At 41.9% G+C, this 22,047-nt stretch overlaps 1 protein-coding gene across 2 annotated transcripts in view; it reads right to left on the bottom strand.

Annotated features, from left to right (window-relative positions):
* The window catches only part of BRAF (B-Raf proto-oncogene, serine/threonine kinase), a 79,927-nt gene extending 70,121 nt beyond the window's left edge, over nt 1-9,806 (bottom strand). For both annotated transcript variants that reach the window (XM_039570908.1, XM_039570907.1), the window contains exon 1: nt 9,646-9,806. In XM_039570908.1, the coding sequence (XP_039426842.1) occupies nt 9,646-9,777 (132 nt within the window). In that variant the 5' untranslated portion in view covers nt 9,778-9,806. The remainder of the gene's footprint in view (nt 1-9,645) is intronic.
* Between the last annotated feature and the right edge of the window lie 12,241 nt (nt 9,807-22,047).

The raw sequence follows: 22,047 nt of genomic DNA, 5'->3' as shown, positions 1-22,047 counted from the left end.
AGACTCACGACGAATGGCCTTAGGGAAGATGTACAAGACTATGTTTAGGAAGGAAAATCCTCAAGAAGAGGTACAACATTTTCAGTACTATCCTGTCTGACAACTAGGATCATAACTAGGTCAATTAATACAGTAATGTGATCAGTGAGCATCTGCTGTAAGCACAGCAGTTAATTAAATATTAAAAGGGTCTCAAGATGAGAATCTACTTTCCGTTTAACAGGTAACAATTTTTAGGAAGGAAAGACTAACCTGTAACTAGCAGTGCAGGTTCCAGCTGCATCTGACACTGCTCCTGTCAAACAAAACCATCCCACCAAAACCAAACACCCAAAAACTTCCACCCTTCTCCAAAAAACTAGGAAGCATCTGACTAAGTTAACACTCAAGTATCAAAGTACCATCTTCGAAGACTTCACAGCAGAAACTCATTTCTTTGCAAACCATCAGTTGCAACTGAGAGTAATCTATGTCTTCTGCTTTCATTAATTCTAAACACAAACTCAATTGCTCATCATTCAGCTTTACTCTTAAAGCAGAATAAACAGCCTTTCAGTCCGTCAGGCCCTTAAGTTGCCTCCTATTTAACAAAGGAATTCAGACTTCAAATGCTCCTTACAAGTGTTTAAAAACATATTTTAAATAAATTCAAAAATTACAAAGCATAAAGCTCAGTGAAGTCTGTCCTTGCAATATAACCTGTTGCTAGCAACAATAACCAAGCAGTTTCTCTGTAAGAATGAAGCCACCCAGAGCCTTAGGCACTGACTGCTTTGCAGCTCACACCAGCTGAGATGGAGGGTGCAATTATCATATTGTCCTTGGCTATTTACCCCTGCTCTCTTCCTTACTCCTTCTCCATAACACAAACCTTTGGCTGAACCATTTCAGTATGTTAAACAAGTAAAAAATTGTTCTCTTTGTCAAGGTAAGCTTTCTGCCAGTCTCCTGTGTTAAAACAGCTTGGCAAAGGACCCAGTGATCACCTCAGCTGGTGAAAAAAGTCACCTTTCCTCTCTATAGCTCACAGTTAGATGGATTCAGGCTACCATGAAGCAGCAGCCTTCCTGTTTAGGTTTCAATTCTCTTTCATTCTCCTACTTTTTCCACCACCTGCCATCTTTGCTGCTTGCCACTAAGTAGAATTTGCCTCCAAGCTCTATAAAAAGGAAAGTTAACAAATGTTCTGTACCACAGTAGAACAGCAGTGTGTGGAAAAATAAGAGCTGCCTCTACCCTTCATTTAAATCATTAACCACCAGTTGCACAACTAAATCTTTAATTCCATATTTCTCATGGCTTTTGTGCTGCAGTACTACTAGTCCCTCTTATTCACTTTGATACTAATTCAGTAGTCACGAGGATCACGCACAGACGGAGTTCGGGAACAATTCACTGTATTTACATGCATGAATTCAACACCTTCTCCTGAGACAGTAATAGGCTTAAAAAAAAAAATAAAAGAGGAAATAAACTATCCAGATCTTCTAACCCATTTAAGAAGGCAATTTTGCTTTAGCCAGGTAACTACCACAGAATCTCAATAACATTAAATCCATGCATCCATGACATTTAAAAAAGATTATCATGAATACACCCGAGTATTTCTCTGAACACCTTAAGCTGAACACAAGTCACATTTGTGATGGAAAGCAAGCAGCCAGACAGCTAATTACAATAATTGCCTATGAGAAGTAAATGCTCGTCCAGCAGAGCTCTTACACAGCTTGGGTCACATTCATTAAAATGACAAAACAAATAAACTCAGTTTCAGCTGAACTACAGAATTTAATTCTTCTCTCTCCTTGCTAGAATACACAATTAATTAGACTATCCAGAAAAGATAATCAGCACCTATTTAAAAGTTCATATTATCAATCCATAAAATAATTTGTTATACACTTTGCAATATTCCACCACTAAACTGTTACTACATAGTGACTACTGTGCATAGATTCCTACCAACTGATTAGAAATGTAAGACAGCTGGAATTGTTGGTCGAGTACAAATATATTCTGCTTGTTTAGAAATATGTCTGATCCAATAAAGAAATTAAGGTATCCTATTTTTATCACAAACAGATCTCCACGCTGAAATAGAGCAAACTTACTTGTTTTATTTTTTTTATTTTTAAAACATAAGTAATATGCTCCTAGTCAAAGGAAACAGTCAAACAGGAACTGCCACAGAAACCACATTCTCCTAAATGGCACTCTATGTTCTACTCAGCAGACCACCCTGCCTTAGCAACTCCAGTACCACCTTGGAAAATGAAATACATTAAAGGGCAGAATTGGCTCCTTGCCACCCATTGTAGAATTAGGAGAGTTAAAAAAAATTACACTAACTACCTAACCTAGAATCTGGAAAAAGTTACATCAATTTTCAATGATTTACATAGGCTTAAAAATGTCACAAGAGACAGTACAAACTATTCTAGCAGAATCACAGAACGCTTAAAGAAATCTTTTCTGAAAGCTACCTCAGATGATACTAAAGACTCATATTTAAATCTACATTACTTAAACCTATTATAGAGAATATTTGACCTATTAAGTTTAATGAATAAATTTTCAAAACCAGATCAAAGATTGAGGTACCAATATACAACCATCCAGTTCCAAACATATAGATACTACCAAGTTCCTAATCATAATGATGTATTTTATTTCAGGTTGATTTTATAGCGCTTTTCAAACACCATTAATGAATAACTTGTACTAAAGAGAGGAAAAAAACCTAGACACACTATTCAGCCTCCAGAAATGCCTGCCTTCAAAACAAACCCTTTATCTGAGCTAAAGGGGAGAAAAAAATTACCGTGTCTGTGCTCCAAGTGTCAGAAAATGTTACCTGAACACAATGTAACTGCATTTGGAAAGTATTTACTACTTACTTTATTACTTATGGATGCATCTAACAACAGCTTTACTAATAACTATACTGTTCAAGAGGCCTCACTATGTAACAGATCAAGATATTAGAGCTGGTATCCCCCTTTCTAGGGTCAAAAAAAAAATTTCATAGCCACTTAGTTATGCAATACATTTTGAAAACTAAGTTCAGTCGTTCATTACCAGCCTTTTTTGCTTGTCTCCCAGAAGAAAGATTTTAAACAAAATTGGTATGTTTCACGTAGAAGTTGAATTGCCCCTTCATGCTAAGCTTTGTGCAGGTATACTGGGAGAACCCACGAAAATATTTAACTCAATCAGAACCTTAGAAAAACAAAAGTGCCTTTCAGTGCTCAAACACACTCACATGATCTCCTGAATTTCATACAGATAGTGTGGAAAATTCATTTGATACTGAGCACTGTATCTGGCACTGCACAACAAACTCCATTTTGAAGGGAGTTTCTGTTTTCTGATCTTAAATGCTCATGTTGGTTGGGGAGTGTCATGGTGGGATAACTGGCGGCATTGCTCCCTCAAAACTCCTGCCTGAACTGACAGCACCTAGTCAAAGAGAAAGGTTACAAATTAGACTTTTGCCTGTTTTACTCTTTCTTGCTAGGGTCCACGTTCATAAAACATCATCAGAAACAGAATAAAGAAAGGCACTGCTGCCACTCCTCCAAAACTCGCAAATGCTAAAAAGGTAGAGTAACAAGCCAAACCCTTGCAGCAAGGGGGGGCTTAAGCAGGAGAAAAAAAAAAAAAGAAAAGGCATGTAATTCTGCATCAACCAGCCTTCGTTAGCACTGGCCACAGAAGAGAGAATCAGTTGAATGAATATGTGTTTCATCGTTTTGGAAAGAAGCCGTGCACAGGAGGGAGGATTAGGAGGATTCCATTGTATGCCCAAAAAGCTCAAGAGCAACTGGAATAAAAAAGCTGAAGCAAAGGAAAATGTATATATTGCAGGCTGACTTTATCCTGCACTAGCTATGAGAAAGTAGCTGTGTTCACACACAGATGTGTGAACAGTTGAAAATGATGAAAAGCATCTCACACCTCACAAAACGAAATACTGTACCCAGAACTCTCACGTGGTCAAGGCTGTTGGAAACGAACACTTGCTACACAAGAAGCTCACAGACACCTTCACATCCCTGGCACACTGGCAAAGCTATGGCATGCAATCCTATTTCTGTAAAAGGCATGCTCAGAAGGACTCCAGAGAGACCAAAGAAGATTGTTACAATCTGGCAGGAGAAGCTCAAGACCATAAAGTCTAAGGTGTCAGGACCTAAACCTGGCCAAGTCCAGCTAAGGAAGTTTCATCTGAGCGAAACTTCTCATTCAAATATAAAAAAAATTAAGGCCCCAGTGCAGCTTTAAGGGACAAATGATTTACAAAAACCAAAGAGAAAAGGGGGGACACACACACCATACTACCACTATTCCCCCTAACCACGTTCCTTTAGTTTCAGATGTCACAAGCATTTTGGAACTCACTGGGTGCACCTCATGTAGAGGAGGTTGCATTCACTGAGTTTGCAGAAAATGAATCCAGCAAAACCGATGCTGATTTTCTTCAGTACTAGTGAGTGCAGTCAATTCAGGACAGGACCTACTGGTACCACGTGGGCACAAGGGAGTAGATCTGGCTGAGAGGTGTAACGTGGGCACAGGAAAGGGCAAAACCTCCAGCTCTGCGTGTCACAGAGCCATTTGATTGACTTGGATCTAACTGCAGTGACAGGGAGCAGCAGCAACCATAGGGACTACAATTATGACAGGGCATTTCTGATACACTGTACATTTCACCACCCTTCAGAAGTGAGTGGTTCAAACTGAAAATAAAACTTACACTTGGCCAAAACTGTTTCAAAAAAATCCCCTCCATTAAACCTGAAACAGCTTCCTTGGAAGGCTGGACTGGAAGAGAATTAGCAATTTAATGGTCAATCAAAACCTTTTTTTTTTTCCCTTGTAAGTAAAAATAAAATTAGATTTCTTTCTAAATAAATTTCCCTCCAAAAGATTTCATGCAGTCAAATTTTTCTACAGATATAACAATTAAACTGAACTAGAGATTTGTTAGTGGAATATTGCAGCCTTAAGGAAATTCTGGGGGTTATCAGTCTGTGTTAAAAGATAGCTGCATTAAAAAAACACAACCAAACACAAAACAACCAACCACAAACCAAATCTCATTTGGTCTACAGTACTTTTAACTTCATACAACAAGAGTTGCCGTTCCTGGCTACGCAAGTGTCAAGAAAGGTATTATTAGAACAGCTTTAAAAATAAAAGATCTTTGAGTTTAAAAACTACAACAAAATACAAATGGGAATGAAGAAGCAAGACCATAAATCAGAAAAAAAATAAATCAGTAGTAAACATTTTGTTCCCAACCAGTTTGTAGATATTCACACAGATAAGAAACAAGCCTCCCAAGACATCACAACTTTCCAGAAGGAGCCACCACTCTATTAAGCAAGTTTTGTGTAATCAAACAAGCCACCACAGGACAGAGATGTTAATCCTATTCCCTTTTGGGAAAAGCATCATAAGCAGAAATTTCTACTACCCCCACTAAACCTAAGTATTTCAAGGTTGTGTTCTAATGTTCAATCTACCTTGCCAGAAATAAATCATAAAAAACCTATGGAAAAGAAGATGAGAGGTTACCAAAGTCTCTGTCTTTTTTTACACCTGGATCAACCTTCCCCCATCACTCCTGACATATATTTGCCCGTTAAGGTGACAGTCTACTAATGAACAGCTTATAGATAAGTTTGGAAAGTCTATTTTCATGTTTCACTATTCCTAGCCATAAAGAAAAACATCTCATAGTAACACGGAACCATCTCCTTTGCCACCACTTAAACTCACTACTTCTGGCAGTAATCACTACAAGCCTGGCAAACAGGTTATTTGCATTCTTCTTTGCATCAGACTTGACAATTTCCATTTCTTTTTAAAACAACTTCAGATTTTATTGAGTCTTCAAAGCTTTGACCTTCCAGACTTGACATCACTGCTAGTATTCTGCTCTAGACTCCCCTCAGCTAGACCACACATTTCTTGAAGCTGTGACCCAAAGTCAGACATAGTATTCAGCTACGGCCTTTCCCATGCTATATAAAAGAAACAATTATTTCACTTATCTTTTCAGATATATTGCTGCAGAATATTACCTACAAGATGCTTCACATGCAGCTCCACTTTAACTTGTCCTCACAATTAAATAGGATGCCGTTCACAGATTATGAAGTTAGTTCAACAACTAAATACAAATGCAAGGAAACAATTGAGATTGAACATAAAATGTATTCCCAAAACTGTAAAAGCAGTGAAGTAAAAAACCACTCATATGGTTTCAAGTTTCCAAATAAATAGCATGTTTAATTGTAAACTCTTTAGAGAAATAGATACTCTAAAGAAAAGTTGTTCTAATACCCAGGAACAGAGGTTCCCTAAATGTTACTGCAACAAAATCAACGCCACTTTTGCTTCATGTACCTACATTGCCTTATGAGAACCCACCACTTACTTCATATTGTAAGGTTAGAGGTGCCTTTTCATTCTATCTTCATGTTATATATATTTTCATCCATTCTCCATTTTACTCTTAAATCTGTTCCATAGGGTTAAGGTTTCTAAATTTATAACTAATATTCATGCAGGATAAATTCCAGCACTGCTGCCTAGAAAATGACCATCCAGCAGCTCAGGCCCTCACTTCACAGCCTTCAAAGTAATTTTTGTCTTACAAAGAGCAGTTTAGGGCACGAAGCTCCGAGTACAGAAAATCCCATTTGAATTATTTAATATTAGTGTAAATAATCTCTAGCAACAAGAGCAGAACCCTTCCTCCCAGCTGTCACACACTCCTTACTATTATCAACAACCCTGTAATGCTCTGAAAACCTTCCATCCAAACAATCTCTTGTCCCGAGAATCCATGCTGGGGAAGAAGCCAACCTCTGTGCCTGCAGACGCCAGCTCACATCCGAGGCCTCCCAGGACCAGCAACCAAACCGTGAGTGGGAGAGGAAAAAATTCCTGCTAAATGCACTTGCCCCTACCCTTTCCAAATCCTTCTGTCTTCAGTAAGTACCCAGTTCCTACATGTTCTCTATGACTGCATGGGCAACTACCCTTACCAACTTTGAATTTTATATAGGGAAAAAAAAGGTTTAGCAATTATTATACTATTTATTAGAAGAGTTATAATACTCACTATTAGAAGATTTTTAGTAATGGTACTTAGGCTACCAAAGCAACTTTTAAAGACATAAATTCACTATTTGATTAAGAACTGGTCATGAGCTGAACAACATCGATTAAACTTCTTTTTCCAACCCTTAAGAATTCATAAGGGCCAGTGATGTAGCTGTAACCAACAGAGAGCACTTGATTAAAATCTCTGTACAGAACATGTCCTCTACCAGAGGGCTCTAATATACAAGTGTGTGTAAGATGACTTCAACATCTGTCAGAAATTCTTCTTGTCTGCTCCCCTTTCAAAAGCAGAAACTGAGTGCAGGACTGAAGGTTTGCCTTCTGGAAATCAGGACTGCATTTCCCTAAAGACTATAGGAACTGAAACACTTTCAGGTATCACCTTAAGTAAGTAAGGTCATGCTCCTTGACAGGCTTCCATAGCAAGGTTACTTTTAAGCCTAGATTTACCTTGTCTTGAAGCAACGAAACAAAACACTAGAACATGTACTTATATTACAAGCATGAGTCAGTTACAAGCACTTCGGTATTTTTCTGACTTATGTCACTTTGAACTGGCATTACACTTTAGGTTGGCTTGTTTTAGTATTAAGGATAGTTTCCATTTTAACTGTGTCAGCAATTTTTTGGGCTTGAACTTCATTAAGGTACAGATCTAGGTGAAGTAATAGGTGGACTTATACTGTAAACAAAACTTAATTACCTACAACTTGAGGAAGAACTAGCTAACTACAGAACAAAACCACATCAGAAAACAAAAACTCTACAACCAGCTCTGCCTTGAGACCTGTGTGCTTCAGTATTTCCAACACAGAAGAAGCTGGCTTTTAAATAATACAAGACTAGCCCCCACACACTTCCCAAATACTTCCACCCATACTGACAACATATCAACCTTTCTGCTTGGCAGGTGGACCACTTGTCTCTCTGCCTCATCCAGGGGAGATATTCAGGATGAGAGCAGAAGCAGCCACACTATGTAATTTACCAACTGGAATCAAATCTAATGACTGACGTACTCTAAAACATTTTTGAAGTTCAAGTGACTTAGTGCAGTGTCACAAATACCCCCTTTAGTATGAAAACTTACTTTTAAAAAAATTCTTGCCTCTTGCAACTGCTTTTCCCTCTCTTCTCTCTTATACTACAGTTTAACTAAGCAGCTCAGCTGTATTGATGTTATTGTTTCGAGGGCCACACTATAAACCAGTTTCTGGATTAATTCCATAGATTTTATTCTAAATGGCAGAAATAACTGAGAAATTCAGAAGCTTTTTAACCTCACTTTGCTGCTAAAAGCGTGCGTTTGTTAAACCCCACTCTTCAGGTGTTTGGGTTTCTCAACCAGCTGAGGGTTTCTCCTTACTCAGGAAAGTTCATACTGGACTGGCATTACTCAAGGCATTTATTCACCATGCTGGGTAGGTGTAAAATAGATGTGTACTGCTGAGTTTTGCCTGCCTTCAACAAATAAGTCAGGAACTCCTTAAGATGAGGGAATCAACCTCACGTCTTGCAAACATCCAAAGGGACGGACTCTTTTCCTATTTCTCCTTTCTGGCCATCTACCCAGCATGAGCTCTAGCACTTCTCAAACTCCTCAACTCACTAATCCAATTACAATCCAGTATACTATTAATAAATAAAATCAAACTGGACCCCTCTGAGAGTGGCTGATCCAAGCCAGCTCATTTTCCCCGCTGGAAGCTCTCCCCCCAGAGCCAGAAGGGGAGGTTACCAGGTGGGCTGGGCTCCTCACAGGGCCACAGGGCCGCTCAGAGATGAGAGGTCGCGTACCAACTGCACAGACACACCAGGGAAAGCTGAGCTGAAACACTCTCCAGCGAGTAACGTTGAGAACAAAACAGCAGAGCTTCTGGCATCTGTATTTACCTCCAGAACAGACTCGAGGCATGGCATATGGCAGTTTGGTCTGCCTTGGATGCCTACAGTGCTTGAATCTGCGAAGCACCTTGTGTTGTTACCGCACAGTTTACTCCCCCTTCCGAAAACATTTCAGAAGCGTTCGCAACTCACAGTTCAACCCCAGCAAAACAGGTAGTACCGCTCGCTCCCCGTGGGATTGGGAAGTTAAGTAATAAGCCCCAAAAACACAGGAAGTATGTAAGAAAGACACCAACCAGAGGCCTGACATCCTCACTGCCTCCACGGTGCCCTGTCCGTCTACATTTCCTAAGACGCTTTGTGCCGAAACGTCCACAAAAGGCACGTCCACAAAGCGAAGCGAACCCAACCTTGTTTTGAGATGCATTTCGAGTGTTTCAAAACCATCGGGGGAAACGATAGCAAAGCCCCACATAAAACCTCCGCCGGGCACGGCAGCCACGGCCGCAGGGGCAGCGAGCCGGGCTTCTCTGCAACCCGGCCGGGACCCGCACCATCCCCGCCGCGGCCCCCGTTCCCTGCCCCCGCCGCACGGGCCGCCCCCGGCACGGCCGGGCCCGAGCCCCGGGGCGGGCGGCCGCCGCGGCCGCCGCGTGGCCTCACCTCCTCCGGGATGGCCGGGTCCCCGCTGCCGCCCCCCGCGTAGCCGGCGCCGAGCGCGGGCGGCTCGGGCTCCATGTCCCCGTTGAAGAGCGAGGCCCCCTCGGCGCTGCCGCCGCTGCTCAGCGCCGCCATCTTGGGCCGGAGCGCCGGGGCGAGGGCGGGGCCGGGGGCGGCCGCGTCCCCGCCGCCGGGGCGGCCCCAGCCGCGACCCGTAGTGCGAGGGGCGGGCGGCGAGCGCGGTCCCGGCGCGCTCCCAGCGCCGCCGGCGCGTCACGACCGGCCCCGTGACGTCACACAGAATCGCCGCGGCCACGGCGAATGGGCCTGCCTGACGTCACCGGGAAGCACCGTGACGTCACGGCGCGACCGCCCCGTCGCCCTGGGAACTCGGACGTGGGCTCGGGCCCCGCCCCCTCCGCCGCGGCCCCGCCCGCCGCAGCAGCAGCGCCCCCTGGTGGCGCGGGAGCGCAGTGGCGGCACCGCCCCCGCCGGACCGGTCCCGGGAGCGGGAGCCGGGAACCGCGAGCGCCGGGACAGGAGGAGCCCTGCGCACACCCGGCTGTGGAATGGGGTGGAACGCCACTGCCGGGGGGTCTGCGGGTCCTTCCCGGCAGCGGGGAAACGCGGGGTAAACACGGGACCGCGGTGCCGGCGGAATTCAAACGAGAAACGAGTGGGATGCGGGGCATCCCTCAGCAAACAGCAGCGCTGCGGCTTTGGGGTGAATCCTCACAAACACGAACCGTGCGGCAGCGCCAGACGCTTCCAAAATTCCCATGTTAACCTGCTGGCTGTAACTGTAGTGGTAACTAAAAGAATCGATCGCTAGGATCGATGAAACATCCGTGTTTTTTCCACTGACAGCACTTAGGCCTTTGGGCTGCCCAAGCTGGTGCTCTGTTCACACGGGGTGCTCCAAGCTAGAGAAGGGTCGGGTCTGGCTCAGCAGACGTGGGGACCCCTTCTAATCCTCGGGAACACCGCTGTGCCATCCTCTGGCTGGGTTGGGAGCTCTGGGAGCAGATCCTAGCTGCCGAGTGTCCATCTCGTCTTCCCTGGGTGTGCATGGCAGGACGTCTGGCTGACCAGGGATCAGAGGTGGGCGCACACAGCAGCATCGCCGTGGCCTTCACTGCCCTAGTGGGAATGACACAGGGACCAAAGTGGTGCATTGGTGAATGCCGCTCCCTCCAGCCAGGAGGCGAGGAGGAGCTGGAGCCAGCAGCCACTGCTGTCCCCCGAAGGTGCTCCCCGCCTTGTTCCCAATGCCATCTTTCCCCAAAGTGGCCGTGTGTTCCCATCTAAAGTAAAACCTTGGCCCGTCTCATCCCTGTGTGCCACACCCATTGAAATACTGCTTACGCAGATAAAACACCTGCTAAATCAGGTGTTTTCCGTTTTCTTGCTGAAAAGGTCTTTATTATAAATTTCAAAATGGCAACAGTATTTTAGGGCATTGCAAAGAACAGCTGATGTACCAGAACAGCAGCAGGACTTCAGAGAAAGGCTGTTCTAACACAGCCTGGTATATTTTGTGGTAGCCAGCTAACAGACACTAGGTTGAATCCTGCAAGTGCAAGATCCTTCTCTCTGTTTCACTTCAGTTGTGAACATGTAACCACACAACCTCTTAACCTAATAATTCTGGGGAGAGAACTGAGGTTTTTATTTCACCTTTCACACTGGGGCCATCACTGTGGAAAAGCATTTCAAATGCAGTTCAATACTGGCAGTGTTGCAACTGGTGAATAAATGCAACTTCAATTTAATATTTCAGTGGATTTTAATTGATTTTTTTTACATTCTACACTTGCTAAGAGAGGAGCCTGGGGTTTCCTGTGACTGGAGCCCTGCAGTGCAGTCAACAGAAAGGCTACACGAGTACATAAGAATCTAATGTACAGACTAAGCAGTTGGCCAAGTTTAGAAATTTCTCCCTAATAGCCACTAATGAAGAGGATAATTATCAGCCATTCCTGCTATGCGGCGGGAATGTGTAATGGTAGTGAAAAAATGCACACAAACTCTGGAAAATCACAGCCATGCTGAGGACTGAACACTGGGACAAATCTCTCTGATCTCTGAAGAAAAAGGCAGCGGAGGTAATAGGAGATGGTTCTCCCAGCACACAGCCTGTTGTGGAAAAGCCAACAGAGTAATATAGGTTAACTAACAGAGTAAGTCCATTCATTTCCATGAAATTTATACCAAGGGATAATTTAGTCTCAATGTAGAGAACATAGTCATAGCCCTATTTTATTCCCCAAGCAATTTACGTCCAGGGCATAACCCTAGCAGCGGAATTAGTAGACTACTATCAATCTGTAACTTCTAATACCTTTCCTACTGCTTTTAGTAGTGTTGGGTCTCTTCTTTCTGAGGTTCTGATTATTTCCAGAAGATTTTCATTCCCTTAGAATTCTGCTAGACTTTCTTATCACATGTGATGTACCACTGAAGAGCTGCAGTTCTAAACCCTAAAACTGAGAAGTAATGTCCAATGCTGGAAACACAGCAGAGTTACTTCCCGAAATACATGAGATTAAAAAAAACACCTAAGAACTATTTTAAAAGGTTGTTGTGTGGGAAGGAGACAGAAATCGACTATTCATACTGTACTTTCCTTTTGATTGGGGGAATCCACACCTAGTGATAAATGGAACTTCCTACTCCTTCACGTGGTGACCATTTGGTCTCTCTACTTAATCCACCATGATGAAAGATAAATCATTAATAACTGTAGCTACCTCTTGATGATATGAAATCCTATCTACTGATAATTGATATCATCCATGTCTTTTACAGAGACTAGTTTTCATGATCAACATAGGTCAAAATCAAATTACAACCTAGATGTGAAAGGCAGGTTTCTGCTATCAAATCTGTGGGGCACTGGCTGGTTGACTCCTGCAATGCAGCACAGCCAGTTTATCTGGTATTGCAGCAGGTAAAGCAAACTTGTACATGTAAAACCTGCCACCTCCCACCAAAACTCCTGGTTACCCACTGGGGTTTGATCCTCCTCAGAATTTTGTTTTATTAATTTGAATTTGGATGAGAAAACAAATCCAGCTGTTAAAAGACCAAGATTCTCCAGCTAGGTTGCCCAGCACCAGAACGTTTGTTTGACCTAATCAACACTTGCACTTTCAGAGAACAATGTTTTAATGAGTCAGTAAGAAAATGTATATGATTACCTGAGAGCAGCTGTCTCCTTATGAGCATTTGGACACTTCATCTCTTCTCAAAAAAAAAAAAAAAAATCTTTATGAGATGCTCCAAAATGTGAATATCCAAGAGATATTAGATGAAACTTAATCTTGGTCTCCTTTATTATAGTCTTTCAATAGACAGCAGTATCTCAAAAAATCCCAAGCCTTCCAGTTTCTTAATGAAAACAATTACAAGATTTGCATATTGGTGTGATAATTGGTATGATTTTTTAAAGTGGTGTGAAAATTTGATACACATTCAACTCAGGATGTCTGAAGTGCCCTTAAAATTTATTTTAAATTTAAAAAAACTGCTTAGCCCTTTCATATACTGCAAAAACAGTATTTGCCCTGTCAGTTGTAGCATTTGTGCTTGGTGCATGCACGTTTGAAAGTGCTGGTTTAAATTCTGAGCCATAGCAGTAGAAATACAGGTCTGGATGATTTACAAAAACACAGATTCTAATGACACCAGTTGTGTTCCCTGTTACCTCGGACAGAAAATATGAAGCAGAACAAAAATTAGGCTGTTGTCCAGAGTTCAGTCATTTTCTGATTACTAGTCAGAATAATACACACTTAAGAAAATTACTTCACTCTCTAGGAAACGAATGTTGGAGATATTTTTTAAGGATATAACCCAGATAATTTTTTTCTTTTGCATCTCCTTAGCACCTATAGCAGTTTATTATCTCTCCCACTCTAAGATATACTATACATATTTTCCTATTTCTAGGAATTGCTGTCTGATTGATCCACTGTGAAGCAATAGAGAAAACAAGGCTGATTCTTCCTTTTTTTTTTTTTTTTCCTTTTTGCTTTAAACTATTTTGGTACAGAGCATATGTATTGTTTCCTTTGGAACTTCCTAAGAACTAGTTCAGGACATTTAGCATTCTGTAACATTCATATCTCCAGTGAGAAATTAGATAATATTCAGATGGTGATTTGAACTTTGCAGATGAACACTCTTATTTGTGTTATTTTCATCTGATGGGGACTTCATAGCTCTTTGCCTCTGAGTTAAATACATGAGCAGAAGCGGTGAGGCTGGGTGGAGACTACCAGTAAAACAGGAATAGGGAAAACAAGAAAAAAGTGTGAATCCACCAGGTTCTTAACTTGTTTTCATTCTACCATTAAAAGCAATGTTGACCTAACAAGCTTTATTTTATATACAAATAATAACCTATTCTAGACTTTCTTGTAATAATATTTGGAATATTTACATAGCTTTCATTTGATTCAAGCGTAATTTATTTCAGTCATTATTTATAAAACTGTTGCTCTTCTCTCCCTAAACCCCAGCCCAAACCTTCAGAAAGTAAAAAGCAAAACATTTTCCTTTGGAGACTTTGTGGGAGGCATGAGAATTGTTGGGACTGGGACATGGGAGTGACTTTACATCTAGGCCCCTTGCATACCCTGCACATGGTTTGGTGTCACCAGAACCCTATTTCCTTCCTTATATGAGTAGTGACTTTGGGGTCCACAATGTGAGCGCTGCCTTGTAGGGCTCTGCTGCTCTCCCTGCTGCTTCCTGCCTTCACTCGCGTACATGCGGGGGAAGCTGAAAAAACCAACATTTTATTCAAAAGCAGTGTGAATACCAACCTGTGTGGCATCTGAGGGACCCTCAAGTGACAGCATAAGCCCCAAAACCGCCATTAGGGGAACAAAAGTGGCAGCCAGTGGAAAAGGAAGGGGAGGGATGGGGTAAAAGATTAGATGGAGGGAGAACGTAGTCGAAGTAGACACTGGAGAAGAAGATGCAGCTCTCCTAGGAAACGAGAAGCAGATGAAAACAGGGAAACAAAGGAGCAAGGAACACTGGTTTTCCTGCCTGATGTACTTTACTAGGACCGGGACCATATCTCATGTTTGCAAAGATTAGTCCAGACCCTCCTGTTCCCAGAGCATCCCTGGTCACCGCTTTAACATGTTCAGCTTGTTTGGATATCTGATTTCTGAGTCCTTTGTGTTGGACAGTGATAAGCTGATCAGCTTTAAGGACTAAACAGTTTTATATTCCTCACATTATCATTCCAGTGTGAATAATCACATTCTACAACTCAAACCCATCCCACTTAGGCACAAAAACCCCCATTAATGTGATTGAGTGTGTTCCAAGAAAGGGCAGGAAAGGATACCACCTCAATCAAATCATTTTACTGTTCAGAAAATGACTGTTCAATTATGTTCCAATCTTAGGATTTCCCTTCATAATATCCAGGGTAGCTGAGCTTCCCCTGGCCTGACTACCTGCTATAATTTGATTTTCCAGTACTTTACAGATATATTGGTGACTATACATCTGTGATCTAATAGAAGTTCAGACACTAACTTGCACCTTTCAGTTTCTAGCCTCTTCTCTGAGCAGAAAAAGTCCATCAGGGTTGGTATTGGCCTGGAGAGAGGATATTTTAAGAGTTTAAAAAAACCTAAATCAATAACAGGAATCAAATACAGAAACTGCAGCTTTGATGTGGGAGAGAGAGAACATGGTGACGTATCATGTTTCTCAGGGCAATATCGCACGTTGCTGGAGTTTTAAGAGTTATTGTTCTGCAGGGATAGGTTAGATAGGATGGATAACCTCTAAATGAATGCTTATATACAATGTTTTAAAACATCAGTGTCTTTTGCAGACAGAGTCAGTATCACAGTTCATAATCCATCCTTGTCTTTTAATCCTCACTACCAGACAACACAAGCCTCACAGACATTTAGTCTCTCCTATAAAAGAAAGCTGCTCACCAAGCAAGTGGGAATTGGGACAGTCTCCTAACCACGTTGCTCTATACTCATTCCTGCGAGTATGCCCTTGGCCAAAAGCAAAATTTCTGGTGCAGTGGCCAGTGGCTTCTCAATGTTTTCGATACTGTGGATTGCTTGAAGCTTGCTGTTATGCTGAAGGCCCTCGGATGTGGTGATTCCTTTCTGATATAATGAGACCTCTTTCTCTGGAAAACATTTGTTTTGGTAAATGAACACAAATTCTGTTACCCCCCTCTGGGGTGTTCCACATTACTGGTTTTGGCTGGGGGAGAGTTAATTTTCTCCACAGCGGTTGGTATGGGGCTGTGTTTTGGATTTGTGCTGAACACAGGGTTGATAATATAGAGATGTTTGTTATTGCTGAGCAGGGCTTACAAAGAACCAAGGCCTTTTCTGCTTTTTGTGAGGCTAGGGAGGAAGTTGGGGGTGCCTGGGAGGAGACACAGCCTGGACAGGTGACCCCAGCTGACCAAAGGGATGTTCCAGACCATATGACATCATGGCCAGTATATAAAGGTGGGGGAAAGAGGGATAAGGAGGCACGGAGGAAGGAGAAAGGATCACATTTGAAGTGATGGCATTTGTCTTCCCAAGTCACTGTTAAGTGTGACAGGGCTCTGCTCTCCTGGAGATGGCTGAATGCCTGCCTGCCCATGGGAAGCAGTGAATTAATTCCTTATTTTTCTTTTCTTGTGTGTGCAGCTTTTTGCTTTCCCTATTAAACTGTCTTTATCTCAGCCCACGAGTTTTCCATCTTTTATCCTTCCAATTCTCTCCCTGATCCCACTGGTGGGGGTGTGAGTGAGCGGCTGTGTGGGGCTTGGCTGCCAGCTGGAGTGAAACCATGACAATGACTCTAGCTTAGATCTTCTTCTTATTTTTAAGTGGTTTGCATGCCTAGCCAATACCCTACTATCTGTCCTCAGAGGGCAATCATATTTATTAATTAACTTGACGAAGCTATCAAACAACTTGAGTTTGAAAATAGAGACATACCACGTTGTTGGCTTTATTGGTGTCAGGCAACAGAGCAGTATTTTGGCAAACATCACAGCATATAAGCAGAACTAAGCGCACAAGAAGAAAAATTAAGAGGCTACAGTGTCACTTTCTAGTTGCCAGTAACAACTCTGACATTCTGTAGCCTAATTTTCACTTTTCAGTTTATGCTGTTGATTCAGAAAGCATTTGTGAGGTTTAGAGCTCATGAACAACACTTACGTGCTCATCAGTGGCAGCGAACAGGCCCAGGACAGACAATAGCCAAGCAATACCACATGCTGCCTCGCATGCAGCCTGGGCATCAACTGCCTGGCATCCACTCACGCCAGAAATGTCTCTGTCTGGTGGCATCTGCACTGCCTCATTCCCAGGCTCCTCCCCAATATAAATGTGCCAGTTTAGACAAGTACACGGAGACCACTTTAGGTTGGAGCCTTCATTTAAATGCTCCTATGCCTACAAACTGAACACAATACTAAGTAACATCAGCTGAAACATCAGTCATATCTCATTTACTTAAATATAAAACCAGCATAAACTCTGACATCTTAGAAACAATTAAAAAAATACAGTAAACTTCCGTGTTAACCAGCCAGTTCAATACTGAGTGCAATACCCTCATTGCTTGTTGCTCCTCCAGAAATACTCTGAGCAGCAGCTTGATGCTGCCTGTTGCACAAAGGCTCCTTTGCATGCAAGTACAGAAATTAGAAATGTCTCACCTTGTCCGTAGCGGTTGCTGGTTGTAAATAAGTCAGCATCACCCAAGTGCCAGCACAGATGAGGCTGTCCTGAAGCCACTGAGGCTCTCTTCTCTGCATGGCACCCACACAGCCTCACATCACTCTGTTCATCACAGAATGTGCTGAGCTGGAAGGGACCCACAAGGATCATTGAGTCCAACTGGGGAATATCCCTGGGGAAGCACCTTTGGCATGCACAGACAAGTCTCTGGAGACATGAGGTTTCATCAGCCCTGTCTTGAAGAGACCACTATCAAGCCAAAGGCTGGCACTGGATTTACCTGCCTGCTATACAGAGTTAAATCCCATTGATACCAGTTGGAGATATTCAATATTTACACAGCTTCTAAAGTGAGGCCACTTGTGGAGATGTTTTAACCCGGAATCACATTTTAGAGATCTGCTTTTGAAAGGTGGGAGTCAAATGACCCCACTCACTTTTATCCAGTCAAGACTGTAGTGGAAACAGAGCAATGTGATGCAATGATGATTACGTATTTGCAGCAACACACCACGGTGTGTGGCAGTAGGATGGCTTTTAGACTTTCTGGACCTCAGGCAGTTTTTGCTTCCAATACCATTAAAAGCCTATTTACTGAAGCAGCCCATGAGGCAAACATCAGACACACAGAAACAACAAGTGAAGTGAGAGAGACCCTCTGAACTCTATGAAATATTTACAAACAGCTTTAGGAGCCCTGGGATGAAGTGAAGTACTTTCAAGCAGAGACAAAAAACCTAATGGATATAAAAATCCTTTTTTAGCTCTTGGTGAGATTTTTTTTCACAGACCTAGCTATGATATGAGAATATGTATTAGGTCATGCAGTCTGCCTCCTCCTGTTCCAGAAGAGAAGTGGTCCCAGTGCTGTATTTTATAACACTTGACTCAGCCCAGCTCTGCCTGACTCAGACAACATAAACCAAACCCACTTCTTGGAATCTTCTCAGTTTTCTAAATATTTAATTTTGTGGAATTTTCCCCAGTATTCCACCCAGAATAACTCAACACAGTATGTATAAGGACACTTTGATGTCATGATCATTATGTTGTTGACTTCATATTTATTCCCTTAGACAACCCTAAACAACTTCCCAGGCAGTGTGGTGGTGATGTCCTTCTAACATCTGGCTACAGTTATGTTCTTCCCCACTTGAACACATTATTACTGTGACTGAGCCTTCTCAAGAAATTCTTTCAGATGTTTTCCTGTCTGTTCCTTCCTCTCTGCTATCAAGAAATTATTATTATTTTTATTATTATTATTACACTTCAGGAAAAGGACAAGGAAAAGAAAGAAGAAAGACGTGAAAAGACAAAAGCATCTTTTTTCATGCAACCCCAGCTGTGCAGGCACAGAAAGATCCATTCTAAAGAGCTGGCCCACACACATAATTCAAGTTATACCTCTAGGATTTATGATAAGGGTATTGTTTTCCTTTCTGCTTTCTCTAACTTGCCTCATACATCCCTTTTTTTCTCTTAAATTTTTCTTAGAACCTTTGAGTTTTCCATTGTTGTTTGGACAGTTTAGAGAAACAATGCTGCCCCTAGAAGAGGTTAACCAGGAAGAGTTTCTGCTCTCACATGTCTCAATATCATGATGATGAACAGAGAATGTCCCCTTGAAGGATTTTGTTTCCAGAATCTACTGCCAAGGGATTGTACAAGAAGTGCCACAATCAGTTACGGAGGAGAACTGAATTTAAGGGATTTGATCTGGGATTTCCATGGCATTTTTTCCCTTGCATTTTATCCTTTCTGCTTTAAAATAAAGAAAAAACAGACAACAGCAGTCATTCCCTCATCAAAGCAGCCTTTCAGATTTGTGATTCTTTTCCAAAACATAGTCTTTGTTGATTGTTGTTTTTTTAAATTATCCTAAAATAGCTTTCAAAGTGGTAGACGAAGATGTACATAGATGCCTCAAAATGTCAAAAATGTTTATAGTTTAAGAAATAACTGTGATTTTAAAAATTTTTACTTTCTGACCAAATCAAGTTTTTTTTTCAGCATTTGACATTTTAAACATCTAAAGCAGAACAGCTAGCAAAGTAACATACCACAGCTTATCTTATGTGTTAAAAATGTCCTCAGCTGTTGCATACAACCACCTCTCTGAAACACACAGAGCTACAAGTCCTACCACAACCAGACTAAGCTGCCCTTTAAAGGGTTCTCCTGGGGTAAACTCCCATCCTAGAAGCAGCTTAACCTTGTGACGCTGTTCTCTAAGTGATCATTATTCTAATTTTGCTCTTGGGGAAGCAAAGGGAAGCAAGACAAAGCATTTATCTAAAACTTTAGAGTAACTCAGGTGCATTTCACTGAGCTGTGTAAACTCAGCATGCTGTTTTAAGAAGTAGAAACAGACTCTTTCCAAATTAGAGGAAACTTTTTTCAACTTATTACTTTTCTGAGAAGAGCACATATATTTTAACACACTGGTACCTCTGCCAGAAAGCTAGACAGGGCTTTTTTTTCCTTCCCCCATTACAAAGTACAGTCACATGCAAGTGATCTGCCTGTGTGCAAGAGTAAGAGGTTTGGCAATAGCTGCACTCCCTATAGGATATATACAGCAACTGGGTCAGCCTGTTTACAAAATAGCTTGTGATTATCACAGCAGTGCTCAGCAGCTATGAATACATCATAGCAGAGTCTAATTAAAGACAGGCATAGCTAAGGCACTGCAAAATAAGGAAACAGTGGCACTTAATAAAGCTGCTCAGGATTGGGAAGAGGTTAGTTTTTACTCTGTTAGTCCCTTGGAGGCCAGCTAACCAGGTTTATTCCGATCAAGAATTAAAACATCAATCTAAACATCTTCTAAGGGCAGTCAGTTCATACCATCAGGAAAAGAGTGAATCTTGTAATAAGACACAGCAGTTTCAATGGTGAAAAAAAACTTTTTAAGGGGAAAGCCAAAAATAAAGATCTAACTGAACTGGGTCATTTGTACATAAAATGGATGTACATAAAACACCATTATACCAATAGCTGTAAAGCATAAGTGTTCCTATCCTTACCCTTCAGCATGTGGCTGGAACTCTTCTTCCTCTCCTAAATACACCTTGTGTGATGCTTCAGGATGGGCTCCCAATCTGTCTAGACCCTGGGATTCAAAAAATGTAGCCTTCTTCAGGGTATGCCTATTCCTAAACGACAGAGTACAGCTTAGAAGGGAGGCAGGAAAGTGCCTGTTTCTATCCCAGCTATGGAGAGCAGAAGGCTGTATTTTCTGAAAGAAAATAGTTATGCTAATGCTCCCAGCAAGCAATGGATTATACTAACACTAGGATATGCTCCAATACTGGCTGAGTCATCATTATTTTAGGGTGAAGTCTTAGGGGAAGGGAACGGCCATTTTTTAAAAGATCAAGTTCTAGCAAATGAGTACTACAGAAGAAAAATCATGAAAAATTAGGCAGGGCAACCTCTCTCATACTTTTTCAGAAAGTGGGTTGGTTTTTTTTTCCTCCATCAGTTTGCTTTTGTAAATGCTGCAGAAAAAAACATGAAAATCAACAATTCAGTCCATTTGTCTCACATCTCTTACTTCACAGGCACTTCCATCAGTTTCACCATGTTGTATTTTATATATTGTTGTATATGTACTCATAACCAAGTCTCCCCACACACACAAAGTTTAAGGCCATGCATACTTCCTTTACAGAGCCACAGTTCCCTTTGTGATGCATGCACACTTTTGGTCACTTGCCTGTTTATATCATGAAAGCTTTAAGTGTTTCACAGCACCAGAAGAGATGCTGCTGACTTTTCATCTTAAGTAGCAGGGAAAGCATTTTTATTTATCTTGGATTTAATTTTAGAAGGCATCAAGAGCTGTGCAGAGCTGCTGCAGTAGCTCTGCTGAAGAGGTTCAGAATGGGTCTTTCTCTTCACCAAAGCACCTGAAAAACTTCACCCCTCACACTGATGGCCTGACAGCGTCAGGCAGCAGCAACCTTTCTACTTGGATATTCCCTCTCCTATTGTGCAACTCCATGCTGCCCTTCTTGCCAAAGATGAATTCAAGGGAACCAGACCCCTTCCCCTCAGCTGCATGCACATGTCCCAGGAACCAAGAACTTCTCAGAGGGCCCATCACAGGCTCTGGGTACTTCAGTACCACACAGGTCACAACCTACAGACAACACATGGAACACAAAAATGTCTTAAGCACATTAGAACTGAGCAAAGGCTCTAAGTTACTAAAAGGATTTTAAATTAGAGAGGAACTTACTACTGCAGTACAGAGCAGATACATATAAAATACTAACTTCTACAGCATTTTTTTGACTGCTGTAAGAACTCAGGTGCTTCTCCCACAACACTGCAGATTTCCTAAAATCAGCTTCTCTTAGAGCTTAGAAAAGCAGGTAACATGAAGTAAGGACACTGAACAAGAACTGTGCAGCTTACCAGAAATACCTTTTAACACAATCAGCACCTCTTCAATTAATAACCTTGGTGTTACAAATTTATGTAGATCCACTGATCATTAATATTAGTAACCAAAGAAGCCTAGTGATAAAACCCCTACTGAAGGCTAATAAAAATGTTCATCATCTTACGTAGTGTTTTGTACATGTCTTCCAGGCAATCAAAATTATTGTAATAAAACTATTTTAAATTCCTATTGCATATAATAGTTCCACTATTA

Source organism: Corvus cornix, chromosome 1A (assembly GCF_000738735.6).
Source record: "Corvus cornix cornix isolate S_Up_H32 chromosome 1A, ASM73873v5, whole genome shotgun sequence".
Classification (NCBI taxonomy): domain Eukaryota; kingdom Metazoa; phylum Chordata; class Aves; order Passeriformes; family Corvidae; genus Corvus; species Corvus cornix.
This window is presented reverse-complemented; position numbering and strand designations above follow the sequence as displayed.